This window comes from Echinops telfairi, unplaced genomic scaffold (assembly GCF_000313985.2).
Source record: "Echinops telfairi isolate 266 unplaced genomic scaffold, ASM31398v2 ScPeMD7_14;HRSCAF=57, whole genome shotgun sequence".
Classification (NCBI taxonomy): domain Eukaryota; kingdom Metazoa; phylum Chordata; class Mammalia; order Afrosoricida; family Tenrecidae; genus Echinops; species Echinops telfairi.
In genome coordinates this window covers 788,143-810,061 of record NW_022103911.1, presented here as the reverse complement: position 1 = coordinate 810,061, position 21,919 = coordinate 788,143, and the positions used below count along the sequence as shown (strand labels likewise).

Below are 21,919 nucleotides of genomic sequence, written 5' to 3'. Positions count from 1 at the left end.
GTAAGTCAAAATGCTGCTTCATTAATTCACAGTAGGGGAAAAGGATCCATGTTTTTCATGATTAGACGTGAATCAGAAATATTCCCCGTGTAATATATGCTGCTACCAAAATGCAGAGGCCCTCTAAGACAGTGGTTCTCAACCTTCTTAACGCCACCACCCTTTATACAGTTCTGCATGTTGTGGTGACACCCCAACCATAAAATTATTTTCGTTGCTACTTCATAACTGTAATTTTGTACTGTTAGGACTCAGGTGACCCCTGTGAAAGGGTCATTCGACTCCCAAAGGGGTCGCGACTCACAGGTTAAGGACCGCTGCTCTAAGATATGTGAGTGGTAGGAGGGAGCAAGGTGCAGTAACTTGCTTTAGATCGTTCATTGAGTCGATTCCGACTCATAGCCACCCGATAGAGCAGAGTGGGACTGTGTCTGTGGGTTTCCATGACTGTGAGCCTTTACGGAGAGCTGTAGAGCAGTTGATGGTTTTGAACTGCAGGCCAACTTCATGGTCCTACAAACAGTAGAATCATCTCCTATTCTCTAGAATCTTCTTTACTAGGATATATAGAGCACTTGGCACTTCAAGCTCCCCAGGCTGTTAGCATGTTGATATCAATGCAGTTGGGTAGGGATAACGCCTAGCAGATAGTAATATCACAGTCACCAAATTCTTACCTCTGGAATGGAGTGAGGTGCTGAGGGAAAGAGAAGTGTTGGGTCAAGGGCTAGCTCTGGCACTTTAGCAGTATGGGGCAGTAACAATCGTGTGGCTTTGGAGATGGCAAGCTTCTGTGAATTATTTTGGAAGCCTTGACAATGTAAAAACCACAAGCTCGGGGCAGTCTGTCAACTTCTAGCCACAATATGAAAAGCATAGACCTCCCTGACAGCACTTAAGGATCTCTATTTTCTACAGCTACAAAACAGGCTAGGCTGAAAATCAGGCCTAGGACCAATATTAAGGATAGGAGAACTGCCAAGGAGACTAAACAGAATTTGACACGTGTCATATGTTAAAGCTAGGCCCCTGATAAGAAAAGAGTGGTGCCCCAAGTGAGCAAGTCTTAGAATTTTGACTCTCGATTCATTTTTTTAATTTATTATTAATTGGGAGTTAATACACATATCATATAATTCCATAGTTCAATCACATCAATTATACAATCAGAATTGTACATTTGCTACCACAATCAGTTTCCAAACAATCCAAATTATCCTGCACTCTTTGACATTGTCTCCCTTTTACCCCACTATACCCCCCACCCCCCACCTCCTCAAACCCTTATTCTACTTGCTGTCCCTATAGGTTCAGCAATCCTGGTTTCATATACCAAAACACAGAAAACCATGTAACACAACTTCATGAGGGTGACCTCCAATGACCTAACGCCTCTGAGATACACCCTCATATGCACAAACAAAATACAACAAATACAGAAAACGTTGAAAACCAGATCAGGTCCAGCATGCATCAGAAGGGGGATCAACTGACAAAGTTTAAACTGTTCAAGTCAGATTTATGCCTTTGATCTTCTATCAAATTCTCTTGATCCTTTGAGCCAGCAGAAGCAGAACTTGCTCAAGAGCAGCCTCCCGATTTCTGGAAGCTCTACCAAAGAAGAGGTAGCTAACATTATGAGGTATTTAAACTCAGGGCTATTCTGGGATATTCAGGAGGATCTACAGGCCTGGTAACGGCTGACTATAGAAGTACTCACTCATTTATAGTTGGCATTAGTTGGTTAGCATTATTGGCCCCTGGAAAAATGAATTCAACATGATCCCCACAAAATAGAAACATAGACTTCAAGAAACATGTTAACTATAGGATTAAAATAAGTGTGTGAGGGAAGGATCAGTGAGTTTATGACTATCACAGAGCACAAGCTATCTGGGATATTTTTTATTCTGTATTATGGTAATATGGCATTTGCAATCAGAGAGAAATCTAACATCGTTATTGAATATGTGTTAAAGTTTGAGCTCCAGATATTTGTTAAAGGAGTTAGAAAAATGGGAGAGGCCAAGCAATTATTTATCATAAGTGACTTCAGCCCTGACTTATCAGTCAGTGAAGAGTGTAATTAGAGATGACCTCACGAAATCCAGTTCTGTGACTCGTATGTGGAAATAAACGAACAACACAGCAAAAATTTCCTCTGTGGAAAAGACCACTTCCTTCTCTCCCTTGGCAGAAGGACAGTAACACATAGAGGGGGAAAAGTAAAGGAACATGTGTGTGGTGCTCGCTTCAGCAGCACATATACTAAAATAGGAACGTGTGTGTGTGTGTGTGTAAATAAATTATGTATGAATGATTATCTTCATCCATAGTTTCAGTGGGTAAAAACATGGTCCAAGCCTGAAAATAACCTACTGAATATATTACCATCTTAATACAAGGGAGCTTCAAACATTGTAGAAAATGGAAATGGAAGGTTATAGAACTTTTCCAAAAACTTTTTTTTAAACAAAGCACAATGTTTTATTTGGTCCTTAAACTTTTTAAAACCCGCCCCCCTTTGAAGTGTAGTGTCCTGTGGTTTAGTGTAGGTTACACCCCTGGTCCTTGGATGGTGTAAATTGTTAAGTTCTTGACTAATAACCAAAAGGTTGGCAGTTCAAAAACACCCAGCGGCCCATGTGAAGGCAGGCCTTGAGAACCGTATGGAACAGTTCTACTCTGCACACAGGGATCACCATGAGTCAGAATCAATCCCATGGCAAATAACAGCAATTCAAATGACCTAAAGGGGACCTTTTTAACTTTAGGAGAAAACTATGATAAGACATTAAGAAACTTGGCTTGTTCATAAATAATAGCAGTTAATACTTATTGTTTAACTTGTGCTCTGTATTCATTAGTGAGGCTAACCATCCTGGCAGCCTTTTCTCCTTCCCATCTCAGACAGGGAACCTTAATCCCTTGCGAAGTGGTGTTCAGCTGGTGCAGGCATCTGAACTTCAAAGGGCCTGAGATGCAGACCTGTAAAAGGAGACACCAGGTGGCTAGTGTCTCTTGAACAGGGGTCACAGAATGAAGCTTCTGATGCAAGTGTTAGAAAAAAACCCAATAAATTGGATTCAGATGATGCTATGGGAAGGAAACACTGCTGTCTCGGTGAGTCAACATTGCTGGGGCAATGCTCACTGGAACCAGACAGGAAGGAGCTAGCCCCTATTCCTCCCGCCTCGCAGACAGACACTTGATACCTAAAAGAAGGAGTCTTGGAAAAGCAGAATTTGGTTGGCAGAATCCTAGTTCCAGCATCACTGGGTAGAGTACAAAAGGGCCAGCTTGGAGCTAAGAGACAGTAACAGGATCACTCAGGAATTTATTAGAAACGCAGATTCCCAATGCTACCTCAGACCTACAGAATCCGAAACTTTAAGGGTGGAGACCAGCAACTGGTGTGTTTACAAACCCTCTAGTTGATTCTGGTGATCACTAAAGTAGAGGCCCACTACATGATCATGTTAGGCTTCCTAACTCTTCATTTGCTGACATCTAAACTTGTCAATGATGGGTTCTCTTTATTAGTATTGTGATGAAAATAGACTTAAACAGAGCATATGCCATCTCAAAAATGTCTACATGTGCAACTCGTTGACATTGCTAACATTCAAGTTGTACAGTGCTATTTACACTGTCCTTTTACAAATTATTCCATCACGAGTAACATAAGCTCACTGGCCCCTACATGTAACTTGCCTTCCACCCTCCCACCCTCGGCACTAGTAACCTTTGTTTCTCTATATTTGCTTATTTCATGTGGGATCATACAATATACATTCTTTTGTGGCTGACTTATTTCACCCAATCTGTTTTCAAGATTCACCCATGTAGCGGTGGCTAGTGTACTTCAGGACTTCATTTTTCTTTGTGCTGGACTATTATCTCATTGTGAGCGCCTTACCATAATTTGTTGATCTCTTGATGGATATTTCGGTTGTTTTCACCTTTGGGCTCCCCTGAGAAGTGCTGCACTAAACATCCGTGTCCAGGTTTCTGTTTGTGTCCCTGCCTTCATTCCTTCAGGGGGCCCTGCATACCTAGGCTTGGGGTCACTAAGCCATATGGACGTTTCATGTTCAACTACTGAGGAGTCACAAGATTGTTTTCTCCAATGGCTGCACAATGCATGGTTCTTTCCATTTGAGAAAGAACAGTTTATCAGAATCAGGTCAGGTCTGCAAACCAGCTTTTGTTACTCTTGTTTCTAAACAGTTGTGATTAGTTAAAACAAGACAAACTCAGATTATCTAAAAACCTTTGCTTTGTGGATCAGAAGGAATGATACTAAGTATTCTTTGACTTTTTAAAGTTGAAAATAGAGCTCCATTTGAAACCGAGCATCCAAATATGAAAACTGAATATTGTGTCCAGTCCAATGTTATAAAAGCATAAAGTGAGACAATGAATCATACTCAATTTCTCTGTTTTGATGATAGCTGGACATAAGGCATAAATGATGACTATTAAAATTATTGATAACTAAGTAGCATTATGTTCAGACACCAACGCCAGTTTCTTCCTTTAAGTGTCTCACTCTCCTCCTGCATTAATGTTAAGTGTCCCCTACTGAGCAAAGTTTAACCATTACAATGATCTTTCTCCTTCCCAACCTATATATTTCAACCGTTGGCTTCTGCCCAATGATTCTGAAGAGCAAGACCTAACAGTGGCAGCTTTACTTTATAGAAGGAGTGCTGAAGAACCAAGAGCAGGGTTTTATTAACTAATTCACTAAATATTACTGAGTTCTTATAGTTGGTGGTGCTGTTGGGTAAGCTTTGGACTGCTAACCACAAGATCAGTGGTTCAAACCCACTAGCCATTCCTGGGGCGAAAGAAAAAGCTACCTGGTCCCATACAGATTCGTAGTCTTAGAAACTGTCTATAAGGTCACAATGAGTTGGAACTGACTTGGTGACAGTGAGTTTGGTTTTGGTATACCTACCAATATACATGATTCTAAGAATCGATGAAAAAATACAGTTTCAATATGCAGAGTTTATATTTAAATGGAAAGACACAAATTAATAATATATAATATGGGGATACATGCTACATGGGATGTAAAGTACAGCATAAAAAGACTCCTTGGGCTGGCCATATATATTATCCTTTATTCCCTGTGTGCCCAGCATCCAGTGCTGTTTTCATTGAGTGACGAACAAGGCTGGTAAGGCTCTATTGAAGTTTCTATTCAATCTTAACTCTAAGATACAGACTCCTGTTGGGTTTTCTTTTTTTTTTTTGTAACTTTAAAGATCATTTTGGTACAAACAGTGACAGTATTGTAGCTAATGATACCAACCAAATCAAACTCACTGCCATCAAGTGAATTCCAACTCATAGTGACCCAGTCAGACAGGGTAGAACGGCCCCCGTGAGTTTCCAAGACTGAACTCTTTGAGTAGAAAGCCCCATCTTTCTTCCTCCGATTTGTGGTTTCGAAGTGCTGACCTTGCAGTGAGCAGCAGCCCAGCCAGAGATAAGAACAGTGGAACTTCCTGACATAGGACCGCACTAGAGGAAGATCAGGAGTCAAATATGAGAGCATAGCAAGTTCTGTGCCCTTGTTTTAGGTTCTTGGGATATGTCCAAAAGAAATTGGTAGTCTTTGGGGGTTCTGTTTACACCAACTCCTGGTTAGGATTCCAGCAGCCACACCCAGGGAAGGTCCTGAAACTAATCCTGAGCATGGAAAAACAGAAGACGTCCTTGGGGCTGGAAAATGGTGAGAAAATGATCAGAAAATGAGTCATTCTCGGCCCCCCTGCTGCCTCCCATCTTAGAAACCTTAAAATAAACTTGAGTGAATCTTCAAGACACATTAAAAAGTGCTCTTATAATTGAAATTTCTTTAACAGAGGAAATAGCTTCTGTGCCTATTACTTGTTAGTATCTCTGAAAGCTGCATTAGAAAACACTTTTTGTTGATGCTAAAAACCAAGTCCTTGGGCTGCCTAATCACAGATGTGACCATCCTGTGTCTCCCACTTCCTCACTGCCATGGAGTCGATGCTGAACCAGTGGCCACTTTCTTCTCTTTTCCACCGTCCACTCCAAGCTTCACATCAGCTTTCTAACTGGAAAATGTATAGGGAACTGTCTTCATCCCTTTCACCATTCTGAAATATGATGTAACTACTCTATGATTTAAAACCATACCTTTCTAGAAGTGAAAAAGACACTTGACCTTTTAGAGGATGTAAAACTCAGGTATGCTGGAGGAACTGGATGACCTCACCAAGTGAAAACGGGAAGGTCTTACAGGTGAATGTCGATGAACACCTAACAAGCAACCAAACTCAAGAAAACTTGAGGATATTTCGTTTAGAAGGAAGAAAGGAAAAAAAGGATCATGGAATTTTACACTCGAAACAGAGAAGGTTTGTCTTCCTTTATAGGAAGAGAAAACAAAGACGAAATCAGAAGACCTCAACTAAAACAGGCCCAAATCACAGACCCTCATCCTGACTGCTTACACATGACATTTACAAGCCCTGTAGGAAATCTTAACTCTAAGATAGACTCCTGTTGGGTTTTCTTTTTTTTTTTGTAACTTTAAAGATCATTTTATTGGGGGCTCTTACAGTTCTTATAACAATCCATACATCAATTGTATCAAGCATATTTGTACATGTTGCCACCTGTTGGGTTTTCATAGAATGTTTTGATTAAACTGAGATCAAAAAGTGTATGAAACAGAAAGAAAGAGTAGTTAAAGAATGGTGAGAAAAATATCAAAAGCAACCTTAGAAAAAAATTTAATTGGCTGGAATCAGACTGCCTAGACTGTAACCCTGAATTGACCACTCACTAGTTGTTAACGTTCATCTACCTATTCATGTTCTTGTTTCATCACCTCTAAACTGGAGTCACTGGAATAACACTAGTTTCTCAGAGGATTATTGTAAAGTTTAAACACATACCATGATGTCTGGAACATAGTAGGGATACAGTAGCTAGTATTTTACTTTTGCTATTATTTATAGGGCCACTTCTTTATACTAAGAAAAAAGAGAAGCTATGTTTGATGCTCTTAACATATGCTGATGTTAACCAGATTTTAAAATCAAGTAGCTTAAGCCTTTATTTCTTCCTATCTTTTGGAAGACACTTCCAGCTCAACCTTGTTTGTTTGTTTGTTTGTTTGTTTGTTTGTTTTGAGGGGGAAGACTTTTGAAAATAGGCTCCTTTTATGCCAGAAAACGTCACACATTACTTAATATAAAAGTATAGCTAGTCTTTAGATTATCTAAGATTTAATTTATGAAATAACTTAAAATCTAATGTGTGTGACCACTTTGAATCCTTTTGCAGTACTCTGTTCCGTTAAAGATTCAGTCTCGGAAACCCTATGTAAGATCACTTTAGGACTGAATTGATTTGATGGTAGTAGGTCCTAAGTTCATATTTCCAAATGTAATAAAAATTCTCCAACCATTTATAGTGAAGTCTAGATAAAGATCTTAAAAGTTGAGTCAATTGACCTTGGGCAGCATTAGTCTGCCAAAACATTCGCTCATTAGAAATAGGTGATGTGGTCCATCATCAAACAAAGGACTGGTAGTTATTTTTTAAGAAACAAAATTTCTGAAACCATCTCAAAATGAAACCCAAAAGTTAATATACTGATGGGAGAAACTTCCTTAGAAATATATTTCTACGTTAATAAAATAAAACATAATGTGCTCTGTAAATTAATCTCAAGTCTCAGTGAGACACAGCAGGGTGGAAAGCCTGACTTCTGTACCCACATAATCTACAGTCTGTGGAAACTCTGGGAATCGGGCCACTGGTCTCCAACTTCATAGTTGGGAAATGACACATTCTTTTAAGAAGCACTCATCCAGGAAATGAGAGGGTTACAAAGACTTGTTTTTATGAATGAAGAGTAAAAGTACACTGGCTCAAAGCTGCTGCTCCCCGATGACTATAATTTCTCAGTCATTATTCAGTTTTGATAATGGTAAGAGAGAGAAACAAGCAGCGCTCTAACAGGAAAAATCATCATGTCAGTAACAAGAATAGTTGGTCATATCATATCTCCTTGTAACCTGTGTTTTAATTTATTCCAAGGTATGCAGCAGTCAAGAGATAAAAGGACACATTGCATTGGGCAAATCTGCTTCACAAAACCTCTTTATAATATTGATAAGCAAGGATGTTACTTTGAGGACCCAAGCCATGGTATTTTCAATTGCCTCATATGCATGTGAAAGTTGGACATTGATTAAGGAAGACTGAAGCAGAATCCATACATTTGAATTGTGGTGCTAGCAAAGAATATTGAAAGTACCACATACTGTCACAAGAATAGACAAATCTGTCTAAGAAGTATAGCCAGAATACTCCTTGGAAGTAAGAATGGCAGGACTTTGCCTTAGGAACTTTGGACATATTATCAGGAGAGACCAATCCCTAGAGAGGGACATCATACTTGGTAAAGTAGAGGGACAACAACAAAGGGGAAGACCCTGGACAAGACGGATTGACACAGTGGCTGCAACAATGGGCTCAAACATAAGAACCCTTGTGAGGATGGGGCAGGGCTGGGTGGTGTTTCATTCTCTTGGACATAGCGTTGCTATAAGTTGGAACTGACTCTACAGTACCTAACAACAACAACAACAACATATCCCCATTCCAAGATCATATCTTCCCATATGCCACTCCCCACAAAGATAAAGTAATGGTAGACAAGAAAACACAAACTCCAACTAAGTGATTTTATTCACACTAACACATGAAAAGCAATTCTACTTTTTACATAACATCAATAACACATACAACAATAGAAATCATAATGGTAACATAAATCATGATAGAAACACAATACAGGAAAATAATGTGAAAATTGTAAGAAGCATACTTTAGTGATTACATTTATACTGTATTTTCTACTTATTAATAGCAGCATTTGTAAGATTTCCCTATGTGGTAACTAGTTAACTAGCAGCAAAATTTTAAAAATTATACAAATTCTGTAGAAGTTTCTTTCCACTGTTTTTTTCATACAAAATATATTATCACATCAGCCAACAAACAAGACTACTTCTTGTAGAAAAAGGTAGGAAGAGATGTCTTCATTCACACACCTCCTCCTCACCTCCCTCCCCCCCACAAAACAAAGGGAAAGGAAGAAAACTGGAGGAAATTTGCGTGCAGTAACAAACAAACGAAACTCCAATGCTTTAACCAATTAATTCTGGATAGATTTTATGGAGTCCGAATATGTGTGAGTGACAGTAATTGTATACATGAATGAGTGTGTGTGTGTGTTAGTGAATTAATGCTAATTTTAGAATAATGTTCTGACTTTATTTTGCAGTTAAAAAATATGTGGAAGTTTCCAGGAGGCCTGTCAGAGCCGGGAGAAGATCTTGGTATGTATCCTATGTATTTAAAATTTACTTGGAAATGTTGATGATATTCAAGTGTTTACTTATTTGCTTTATAATATCAAATAATATAATTTAAATTTTCCAGCTGGTTCAGTCTGGTTCAGAAAATTTTAGAGAAGTTACTTTAAGGGCTGATATAAAATTAGAAGCAAAAAATCTAACATTATAAACTTGTCCATTAGTATAAATAATACCATTAGAAGCATACCACCTTTCTGGAACAGACTGCTTCTTGATAAATTTATTTAGAAATGATTAGCTTTAGATATACCTCAGTAAACTTAAAAGGTTATTGTGCATATGAGTAATGTTGGTATTAACCTATTAGACAAGATAAATTCTTAACCTAACTATTCAAAGATGAATTAAAAAAAAACACCTCAACTCTGATTCATGTATCACTTTTAAATGAACTTTGAAATATATATTATAAAATCACAGCTACATGGCAAACCCTTCATCATTCATTTTTTTCAATTACAGAACAGTGGTGGCATAATTCTCCTTATGAAAATGTTACCTACTTAAATCGTTAGGAAGTCAAACACAATACAAGGTCATATGAGAAATAACACCCTAAAAGAGCTTACTAAGCTCTGTCTTTAAGATCATCTAAGAATTCTTTGTCACTAATTTTACAGAGGTAGGCAAAAGAATGAACACTGAATTTTCCTACCTACTCTTTAAACTATTCATCAATTTCCACCAAAATAAATCAATAAATAACTCACTTGATACCAGTATATTTACATATAACCTATCCCTTGATACGTATGTTCCCATTCTCTTTTGCCAGTATTTATATGGGCAATTTCCTAGTCATCTTGAAATACTTTATTTAAAAATGCATATATACCTAAAACTGGATTTTTAAAAATTGTTACACAGATCAAAACATCATGTGCATAATACATAGGCAACTCCTAGAAATCCTGCATTAAGATAAATACTTTAAAAACTTTGTTTTAGTGACTTATTCAATACTGACTTTATGTTTAGATTCTACTTAGGTCTTTTCATGACACAGAAGAAGAGTCTATGTCGGTGCATGTGCTGAAGGAGAAGGCTATGTATTTTAGAATCCTATTGCCTCACAACCTCCCTATGATATGTGCACGTGTGAACATATCCTGTGCTTATCCTGTGCCTTTTTGAGAGAGGAAGCCGTCCACACAAATACTGGACAGAAAGTAGTCTTCTGGAGAAGGTCTGTGGAGTTGTTTCTCCGAATGTTGCCTTCTCAAATGAACTGACTTTGTTATCATTTGAATTTCAAATATGCTTATATTTAAGGCTACATGAGAAAAATCTAATTCCAACCCAAAGCCATGTAAGCTTATGTTGATATGTACCCAAGCCCCCCCTCTTTAAGTTCAAATAACTAAGAATTCACAACTTTTTAAATTAGATGTAGTTACTTGTCACAACAATCCACGTATCCGGTGATTATGTTTCAAACATGTGGTATTAAGAGAAAAGAAGAGGTTTATAAGCAGCAGCTGGTATTTGCCATACTTCCTAGGGGTCAGATAAACGAAAGCTTGACCTTGGAATCAGTAAAACTCGAAAAGCAGCAACAAGTGATAACTGACAGTACTCTTCCACGTCTGAAAAGACTATGTCTATCTGAAGACACTCTGTTTTATAACACAGTACAATCGGAAACATTCTAAGTGGTGAAGCCAGAGAATTAGGAATTAAGTTATTATCTTTAAGCTCGGTGTTTAGTTAAGTATATAATATACATTAGGAATACTATTATATGGCTAAGCATTCATATTGGCCCTTCACTGGTTATTTGGGAAATGCTTTTGTTTGAAAACTTTTGTTCTTTGATAATGTTAGACAAATGAAGCATCGTTGTCTAGAATTTTAAGTAAAATAAAATGTTAGGAGGGTCCCATAAACAATAGAAAGCAATTCTTAAAACTCTAGTATAAAATAATACCATAGGTGTACAAAGAGTTTCTAAAAAGTCAAGGTGAAAAATGGACTCGTTGCTACTGGCAGGAAGAAATTCACCTGCATGAGCCGAAGGACTACCAAGCCCTGCTCTAGTCAGAGACCACTGGTGCAGAAGAAACAGGGGAATACAAGGAAAGTCCACATTCTGCAAAAACTTTCCTATTGTTTTATTCCGATCTTAATTCTATGATTAAATATTACAAAATAGAAGTAACAAATATAAACTCCATTCCATTATTACTCCATACCCTAGATAAAATAACATATTTAAACATATCTCTTTATCAACGAAGAATAAAAACAAAGCTATGAAACAGTAAATATTACTTCATTTCAGTATACAGTACATTAAAATATTAAAGGCACAACAACAGAAAGCACTTTTATCTTGATAAAAAGTTAAATTTGTGATGTCTAAATACTTTGGGGAGAGATTAACTTGAAGGTGAAGGGTTCGCTCATACACTGGCTAAATAAATTCATTTGTCCATTCAATTTTCAGTCTAGTTGGTCCAATGCTGGTGCAAGTTAAACTGCTCAAAACTACCTCTGATTCTGAATCGACTGCTAGGTGGACTTCCAGGCAGGGTAAATCCCAAACTCATGAGGTAATGCCAACTCTTGATTGCCAAGGTCATCGATGGATTCTAATTCACAGCCACTCTGTATAGAATTTCAGAGACCGTAAATATTCACAGGATTTGACTGCCTCCTCCCCCTCCCACTGGAATGGGAGTCTGACTTGCCAAGCTTGTATTTAGCCACCCAGTGCTTAATCCAAAGCTCCACCAAGGTTCTTAAATCTTGATTAGTGGTACTAAAAGCTAAGCATGAGCCGGAGGATTCCCTTTTTGAATTTTCAAACAATTTAAATATGCATATAAAAACATTCAAGTAATAGCTATGTGAGATTGGCAAATATTATTTTATAAACTTTAAGACCAGTGCCACAATCTTCTATTACAAATAAGTGCTGTACATATGCCAAATGAAAATGTTATTATAAAGGAAAGTTCTTTCCAAGTGTGAATTTCTAACCATGTTTAACCTGTAGGAAAATTTCAAGGGAAGTTAGTATAGAATTCAAAATGGGCAGCTATATGTCTCCTATTACAAAACAGTTTTCCTCCCACATATCTTTTCAGAGTAGTCCGTTAAGAGGGGGTAAAAATGAAGCCTTTGCAGGGAACTGGTAAAACAATTACTATCTAAAACAAAGAGGCTCTCCGCATCTTTGGCAGGAACACTGCCTGGAGCAGCGGGGCTACTGCCCAGAAGGGCGGCCAGCTTCACAGAAATGGTGTGGGAGACACAGGCGGAGCTCACAAATCTAACGAAAGCCCCAAACTAACAAAAGCCAGTTCGTTCATCTGGACAGTTAGAAAATACGGGCATGGAATGTCTGAATGGTAATGAAAATACTGCCACAGAAATTTACATCAAATTCAAAAAAATGGAAGATTTTTAAAATATGAAAACTTTTGTGGCATTATAAAGTGCTGTATATTGAACATTCTTTGAAAACTTCTGATGAATTAACTACAACATTTTGATGTTGGAGGAATAAATTAAAGTTCTTTGGTGCCCTAGATCAGCAAGCAAAGGAAATGCCAAAATCCTACAGTGGAATTCCACTGGCAGCGTAGCTAGAGAGGCAGTAACTTCTCTTCGAAATGCTATGAAGGAATCTGCTGGAAGCCTTCTGAGACTTGACAGTCCCACACAAGGTCCCAGGAGATTAGAGCCTTGACAGAGTTCTCAATATATTCTGCAGTGTGCCGGACTTTCACAAGGGAAAGTGGCTATCTGATTCTCAATGCTGATCAGTATAAACCAGCAATTTTGATGCATAATCAGGCACAGAATGAACCAAATTGATTCCAACTCAGCCATTAATGTAGAAAAGAACTGTCCCATTGGGCTTCCATGGCTGAAATCTCCATAGAAGCAGACTGTCACATCTTTTTCCCAAGGAGAGGCTGGTGGATTTAAACCAACAACCTTTCAGTTAGCAGTTCAGCACTTAAGCTATACGCTGGAATATCAACTTCAGCTTTATAAAATGTGTTCTGACTTTTGCAGGATATGGCTTTCTACCTTTTGGGAAGTAGAGAAAGAAGAGGTCAGAAAGATGTGACCCTCCAAATGCACAGGTTAAGCCTATAAATAGCAACCGGAGAAATACTGTCTTTTAAAAGCTTTTTAGATATACAGTGGTAAGAACATACTTCAATAATACACACCATTTCAGGAGGTCCAGAAAGCAGAGCGTTTGTGCTGAAAACTTCACTTTCTTAGGGTGGAGCTTTACTTTTGAACATTTAATTAATTTTACTTTAACCGAATAATCTTTGATGGCAGTGTTTCTAGAAATATGCTCCTCATTGATTTGTACAAGTTTCTTTTATGTAGGAGATACAGCAGTTCGAGAAGTTTTTGAAGAGACTGGGATAAAATCAGAATTCAGATCCCTCCTGAGTATTCGGCAGCAGCACACCAGTCCAGGAGCTTTTGGAAAGTCAGATATGTATATTATCTGCCGCCTAAAGCCATGTTCGTTCACCATCAATTTCTGCCAGCACGAATGCTTGAGGTGTGAGTGGATGGATCTCAGTGACCTGGTCAAGACTGAAAATACGACTCCCATCACCAGGAGAGTTGCGAGGCTGCTGCTGTATGGGTACAAAGAAGGATTTGACAAGATTGATCTGACCATGGAAGAGTTGCCAGCAGTTTACACAGGCCTGTTTTATAAACTCTATCACAAGGAACTGCCAGAGAATTACAAGGCGATGACAGGAGAAAACTAAATTCACATTTTCATGTTTAAAAGGTTTCCAATTTACATGTTGATTAATATAAACCTTATTATTAAAAAGTAGTGGACATTTGAATGATTAAGTATCTGACTGCAATTCTAATGTGTATGGTTTTTTTTAAATGAAGAAAATTTGCTTCTGAATGTGCACACTCTAAAAGCGCCTATTTCAAATAAAGTCAATTTATTAAGCTTCAACAGGTAACAGTAAATGTTATATAAAGAGTAAAAGGTTATATATTTCCAAGGATTTCTGTTGTTCTTTTTGTTTACTTGGGCAAAGGTTAAATATTTTATGTGATCTAACCAGATAGCCAAACTGAGCAGATGATAGTACGCATTTCTTTTCTTCTCGTTAACAAATTTCTAAAACTTTTCTTTCACATGAAATGAGATTAGATGCAGCCATTTAGATCAGCTCTTAGCAGACATTGGAAGAAAAAGTATAGCTTTCTGTCCAGGTCCTGTTTTGGGTCCAAGTTTGTACTGCCCCGTTCGTTTCAGTGCCACATACCAACCGGTGTATTTCCTTGACCGGTAAGTATTGTAGTTATTAGATTCCAGTCGTTCAAAAAAGAAACATTCATCTGTTACAAATTTCTGAAAAATAAAGGAAGAATTATTTGTTGTTATTATTATTATACTTTTCAAAATTAAATATGCATGATATTACCAACCCCATTCTGCCCAACCAGCAACAGTGATCTTGGTTCAGCAAAGTAGTCAATTAACAAGACTCAATAGGCTATAGTCTCCCGAGACCAGCTCTGTAGGATCCAAACTGGGAGCAAAGCCTGTGAAAAGGACAGAACTCACATAGCAAAAGACTAGGGAACACTCAATTCTTTAGCCCCTGTGAGAAAAAAAAGTCAAGCATTCAGGAAAACAAGACAAAACACTGCCATAAAGTCAGGACAGGATAGAACTGCCCTGTTTCTCTCCCATAAAGCAGTTGTTTTCCAATTACTGATCTTGCAGTTAGCAACCCAATGCATATCTACTACGTCACCAGTGAGAATACACAAATGGCATAGGAGCCACCCTGGTTCAGACTTGAAACTTTCCATGAACATGGCTTTCAAGGGTCCTCACAAAAGGGAGCGTAAAACTCACATCCCACTCAGAAAACATCCAACAATGTAGATCTGGTTAGATTTATAGTTCATCATCCAAATGCTCAGAGATAAATGACCAATCAGACCGTTTTTACTTTCATCATGGCCCTAGTACAACAGTCCACCATTTGTCGTCTGTCTGTCATATTGAGGTGGCTTCCATGTTGCCTTCATGCTGGAAGCTATATCATCATATTTCAAATACCAGCAGGAACACACCCAAGGTGAACAGGACTCAGTGGAGCTTCCGGACTCAGTACAAACTGCAAAGAAGACTAAAACCTAACAAGATGCCAAAGGCTAGCCACTTTTGGGGGACTAGCCACTGAAAGCCATATGTATAGCAGCGGAACATTGTTGTATATACTAAAAATATTGCATAGGATCAAAATGTCATCAGATACAGTAGATTATCAGCTCTAGCTGAGAGATGAGCCCCTCAGGCTCATCAAAACGCAACTGAGAAAGGGCTTCCTCCAAGGGGAGTTGACTGTAATACCTGAATGGAGTAAAGCCTCCAGACACGTCATCTGCTGATGGAGCATGCTCAAAAATGTGAAGAAACGCCTACAAACAGCCATTACTAATTAGAAAAATGACAATATGAGTATGAATCTTAAGAAAATTGAGCATCATCAAAAGTGAAGTAGAACACATAAAGATCTATATCCTAGGCATTAGTGAGCTACAACAGACAGGTATTGGCCATTAAGAATCCAAAGATCATATGGTTTATTATGCTAAGAATGGGAAATTCAAGAACAATAGTGTTACACTCATCACCAACAAGAACATTTCAAGATCTAAAAGTATGCCGCTGTCTGTGATAGGATATACCTATATGCATATAAGGAAATTCAGATAATACAACTATTATTCAAACTTATGCACCAGAAACAAAAGCTAATGGTGAATAAATTGAATAATTCTACCGTCTTCAGTCTGAAATTGATCAAACATATAATCAACATGAGTTGAAATTTATTGATAACTGGGATGGGAAAGTTATAAACAAAAAGGGAGTAACAATGTGGGAGAATATGGCCTTGGTAATACAAAATAGGGGATTGATGATATGATTTACAAAACCAATAACTTTTTGATTGTATACATGTGTTTTCAGCCACATAAACTGTGACTGTACATATGAACCTCACCAGACACACGGAAATCAAAGAGGGTATATCAGTGGGGAGATATATATTTGCAGCCCCAAAGAGGCCATGAACAGACTCTTACTTGCTTATATGTAAATTCAAGCTGAACTTGAAGAAAATGAAAACACGTTCATAAGAACCAAATTATGACCTTGAGTGTATCCCACCTGAATTTAAAGAACAGCTCCAGAACAGGGCTGACAAATTGAAACTAGTGACAGAAGACCTCAGGAGCTATGGGAAGACATCAAGAACATGTATAAGGAAGCAAAAAGTCATCCAAAAGCAGGAAAGAAAAGGGCCAAAGTGGATGTCAGACACTGAAACACCCTTTTGATCACAGAGTAGCTGAAGCAAATGCAAGAAATGACGAAGAAGTAAAAGCCCTGAATCGGACATTTCAAAGGGCAACTCAAGAAGATAAAGACTTGTCACTAGAAAACAAAAAGGAAGAAAATGCTCAATTATTTCTCAAGCTGCAAGAACTGCAGAAAAATTCAAGCTTTGAGTTGCAATATAGAAAGATTCTATAGGCAAAATATTGAATTATTCAGGAAGTTTTTAAAGAAGATGTAAGAGTCACTGTACCAAAAAAGAACCATTTTAAGAGGAAGCAGATGAACAAGACCCAATGACATTGAAGGAAGAAGTCCAAGCTACAATGAAGGCATTAATGGAAAGCAAGTCTCCAGGAATTAACCAAATACTAATTGAAGTATGTCCAAAAAGCTGATGAAGGATTGGAAGTACTCAAGTCTACGTCAAGAAATTTGGAAGATCGCTACCTGACTGCACCCCCCACCCCAATCCATATGTGTACCCATTTCAAAGAAAGGTGAACGCACAGAATTAGATATCATATATATCACATGCAAGGAAGATTTGCTGAGGATATTTCAAACACTATGGCAGAAGTACATTGACATCGAGCTGCCAGAAATCAAGTCAGATTCAGAAGAGGATGTGGAACAAGGGATAGCATCGATGTTGACTGCAAAAGAGAAAACACCATAAAGATGTCTGCTTGTGATTTCTTAGCTATTCGCAGCATTAAGCTGAGTGGATTATAACAAGCTATGGATTGCAAATGGGAATTATAACATTTCATTGTTATAATTGTAAAGATGTTCAACTGTGTTTTTTTTGTTAACTATACAGAGGGATTAAACTGTGTGGACTAGAATAAGCATTGAGAATGGGAATTCCAGAACATTCATTGTGCAAGCAGAATCTGTACATGGACCAAAAGAGGCAGCTGTTGGAAGAGAATAAAGGAATACTGCGTGCTATAAAATCAGAAAAGGTGTGGGTCAAGGTTCTATTCTCGCATTGTATTTTTCCAGTCTGTATACTGAGCAGGCAATACGAGAAGCTAGACTATAATGAAGAAGACTGTGGTATTAGGATTGGAGAAGGAAGGCTTAACAATCTTCAATATGCAGGTGACATAACTGCTTGCTGAAACTGAAGAGGGCATGACATATTTGCTGATGAAGATCAAAGACTGCCTTTAAAAGAGAGAGAGGGACTGTCTTTAGTATGGATTCCAACTCGGTGCAAAGAAAACAAAAATCTTCTTAACTGGACCAATAGACAATGTCATGAAAAATGAAGAAAAGATCAATGTTATAAAGGATTTCACCTTGGTTGGATCCAAAATCAATACTCCTGGAAGTATTGATATCCAAGACATCAAGTGACAAATTGCATTAGCTACATCTGCTGCACAAGACCTCTTTAAAAGTGTTGAAGAGCCAAGATATCACACTGGGACTACCATGCCCTTGACCCAAACCATGAGCTTTCCAATTGCCTCATATGCATGTGAAAGTTGGACACAGAATACGGAAGACTGAAGCATAATCGATGCCTGTGAATTGTGATGCTGGTGAAGAACACTGAAAGTGCCACGAACTGCCACAAAAACAAGCCAATCTGTTTTGGAAGTACAGCCAGAAGGTTCCTTGGAAGTGATCATGATGACTCTTTCACACTTTAAACAAGCCATCAGGAGTGGCCAGGCCCTGAAAGAGAACATCATGTGGCAAAGTCGAAGAGCAGCAAAAGTAAGAAGATAGGTTGACACAGTGGCTGTAAAAAATAGGGTCCAAGATAACAGCGATTGTGAGGGTGGGCAGACCGGGCAGAGTTTCATTCTGTTGTGCACAGGGCCACTATGACTCGAGACCAAGTTGACAACAGTACAACAGCCCTCCGAGTTTAATCTGGATAATCTTCCCACGAAGAACTTTTATTAATCTCTTAACTCCCCAAACAGAATCAACTCTCTCACTCACTGCAAAATGTTGCAGTGACTAAAGTTGTTCTAAGGCATAAAATAATTTATCTTTTAGAAAATACTAGTCTTCAATTGAATATAATGTCTGCATGAGATGAACTGAACTGGCACAGATGATTACTAACAGTGGGCTCAAATATACCAATGATGATGAGGGCAGCACAAGACTGGGAAGTGTTGGATTCTGTTGCATATTGGCTTGCTAAGAGTTAGAACCAACGCAATGGCATATAGGAACATATAATGTCAAAGAATTATATTACTGATGATGAGCAGTCTCAAAACACTTGATAAGAAAGATTAAGTACTGTAGAATATATTGATTTCAGGCAGTCTCTTTCTTGTGGACAGGAGAACTATTCTGGGTTTTTTTAATTCAAATTCAACTACTTATTATCAGAAAAATAAATAAACAAGTAACTTGTTTTCAAATGGATGGACCTGGAAATAACATTACAAGTAATAGAGTCTATTAGGTTGCCACATTATTTAAAGTAACGGTTCAAAACTTCAAAACTCATCTTCACAGAGAAGTACTATTGTTGTTAGGTGGATCAAGTCGGTTCTGACCCACAGCAACATTATGCACAACAAAGGAAACACTGCCAGGTCCTGCACCCTCCTCACAACTGTTGCCATGCTTGAGCCCACTGTTGCAGCCACTGTGTAATCCATTCTCATTGAGGGATTTCTTCTTCTTCAACGCCCCTCCATTTTACTAAGAACGATGTCCTTCTCCAGGGACTGATTTCTCTGAATGCGTCCAAAGTATGTTTGAGGAAGTCTTGCCATCCTTGCTTCTAAGGAGCACTCTGGCCATACTTCTTCCAAGACAGGCTTGTTTGTTGTTTTAGCAGTCCATGGTACTTTCAATATTCTTTGTGAACCTCACAATTCGAATCGATCAATTCTTTTTCAGTCTTCTTTAGTCAATGTCCAACTTTCACATGCATATGAGGCAAGTGAAAATAGCCTGGCTTGGGTCAGGCTCACCTTAGCTCTCCATGTAACCTCTGCTTTTCTCACTCTGAAGAGGTCTGCTGCAGCAGATTTACCCAACGCAACATGTCACGTATCTCTTGACTGCTGCTTCCGTGAGCACTGATTGGGGATCCAAGCAAGACAACAATCCTTGACAGCTTCAATCTTTTCTCCATGGATCATGATGTTACCTATTGGTCCAGTAGGAGGATTTTGGTCTTGTGTCCACTGAGTCGTAATCCATTCTGATTGTCAAGGTGGGGGGCTGTTAAAATTGAATGATTTATTCACTGCAAAGGAAAAACCAGTTCTTTCTAGTCTATAATTATGTACCTACAAGGGTACTTCAAAAAGTTCATGGGAAAATTCCATTATCATATAATGCCATTTTCCCCACAAACTTTTGCATCTTCCTTGTATATCAATTGAATGGTTTTATATAAATTCCTCTAAAAACATGCAAATTTATACACATTAATCTGAATATAAGGAGTGCTGGTGGTGCAAAAGCTAACCAAAGTGTCAGCAGTTCAAACCCACCAACAGCTCTGAAACAGACCTGGTGATGAGCTCACCTAAAGAATACAGCATTGGAAACCCAACGGGGCAGTTCTTGTCTGTCATAGAGTGTCACTATGAATTGGAATCAACTTGAGAGAATATGACAAAAATTTCTATGTATAAGTAGGAGATGCATACATAGAAATTAGTATATGAACACATGGTTTGTATTAATTAAAGTTTCCGGCTTATTTCTACTTACTCAAACTGGTAAACTTCAGGTTTGGGAAAACTCATACTCAACATATTTGTACCTTGTCCCAGAGTCTTTGATTCCAAGATCAACCCAACAATGACACAAATTGTGAGAAAATCCTAAGTTAATACGCAAAGCAGTGAAAAGAGATGAAGCACGAAGGCTTGCCAGAGACTTCAAAGTGAACAGCACTCCTTCTCAGCCATCGTAAGTCACGGTGTGATATTTGATCCTATTCTGCTCTAGGAGGAAGAATCATACTAGAAATAAATTAAATGGCTTCAATATTTTGACCTGTTAATTGAATTTTTAAAAACTTAACTCCAAGCTTACCCAGTTTCCCCATTGTGCAATACAAATAAACAAGAAACTCATCTTTCTAACTCAAATCACAGCCATAGGGAAAGACATTACATAAGGATATAGCTACATGATGAAATTACTGTTTTGTGTTGTTCCTAACAATCCAGTTGTAACAGTGGGGGCTTTTATAGCTAGAATGATGCAGACCCATCAAATCTCAAATTCTTACAATGTCTTCAGTGAACTATATACGAGGGGGTGCCCCCCCCACCAAACGGAATTGTGCTGAGCATAGCAGAGCTTACATAGCAGCCATTTTTCCCGCCAGGTGAGCACTGAGCAACTCGCTCTGAGTGTTACTGGGTTACTCGCATCCAGTAGTGTTACTGGGAAAGTTCTCTCTGGTCACAGTGAATTTTTGGTAAAAGCAGTTTTGCTCAAACCTTGTTTTTTTGTGATGGCCAATGTAAGAGAACAATGTGTGGCTGTGAAATTTTGTTTTCTGCTCAGGAAAAATGCCACAGAAACTACTGTGATAGTGAACACAGCTTACAAGGACAGCACTGTGGGAAAAGCTCAACTGTACGAGTGGTTTCCTTGTTTCTAAAAAGGTCAAATGTTGATTGATAACAAACCTCAACTTGTTGATTGATAACAAATCCATCAACTTTCCAAACAAATGTTGATTGATAACAAGTCTGTCAACTTCCTGAACAAACGAAAATGCCAACTTGTAGTACATTTGGAGTTCATTCCACCAGGTCAGATTGTTAATAAAGCTTTCTGTTTAGAGGTTCTGAAAAGATTGCCTAACAGTGTGCGATAAAAAGACAATGCACCTGCTCACGCAGCCATCTCAGTGTGCCAGTTTCTGGCCAAAAACAGCATGCCTCTCTTGCCCCACCCACCTGACTCACTTGACCTCACTCTGTGTGACTTCTTTTTGTTTCCAAGAACAAAAAGGGGCATGAAAGGACAATGATTTGATGACTTAGAAGAGGTGAAGAAAAAAAACAAGGGAGGTGCTGTCAGCCAAAAAAACAAGGGAGGTGCTGTCAAACAGATGAGTTTGAAAATTATTTCCCAGAATGGAATCGCATATTTG

General features: G+C 38.3%; 2 protein-coding genes across 3 annotated transcripts in view; one reads left to right on the top strand and one right to left on the bottom strand.

The window, feature by feature from the left end:
- The window catches only part of NUDT6 (nudix hydrolase 6), a 46,439-nt gene extending 31,990 nt beyond the window's left edge, over nt 1–14,449 (top strand). For both annotated transcript variants that reach the window (XM_045287389.1, XM_045287390.1), the window contains 2 exons: nt 9,347–9,401; nt 13,797–14,449. In XM_045287389.1, the coding sequence (XP_045143324.1) occupies nt 9,356–9,401; nt 13,797–14,194 (444 nt within the window). In that variant the 5' untranslated portion in view covers nt 9,347–9,355 and the 3' untranslated portion in view covers nt 14,195–14,449. The remainder of the gene's footprint in view (nt 1–9,346; nt 9,402–13,796) is intronic.
- Nucleotides 8,726–21,919, bottom strand: part of FGF2 (fibroblast growth factor 2) — a gene marked incomplete at its 5' end in the record, with an annotated part of 100,730 nt that continues 87,536 nt past the window's right edge. Inside the window, one exon of the mRNA XM_004711856.2 lies at nt 8,726–14,802. Within this exon, the coding sequence (XP_004711913.1) occupies nt 14,617–14,802 (186 nt within the window). The remainder of the gene's footprint in view (nt 14,803–21,919) is intronic.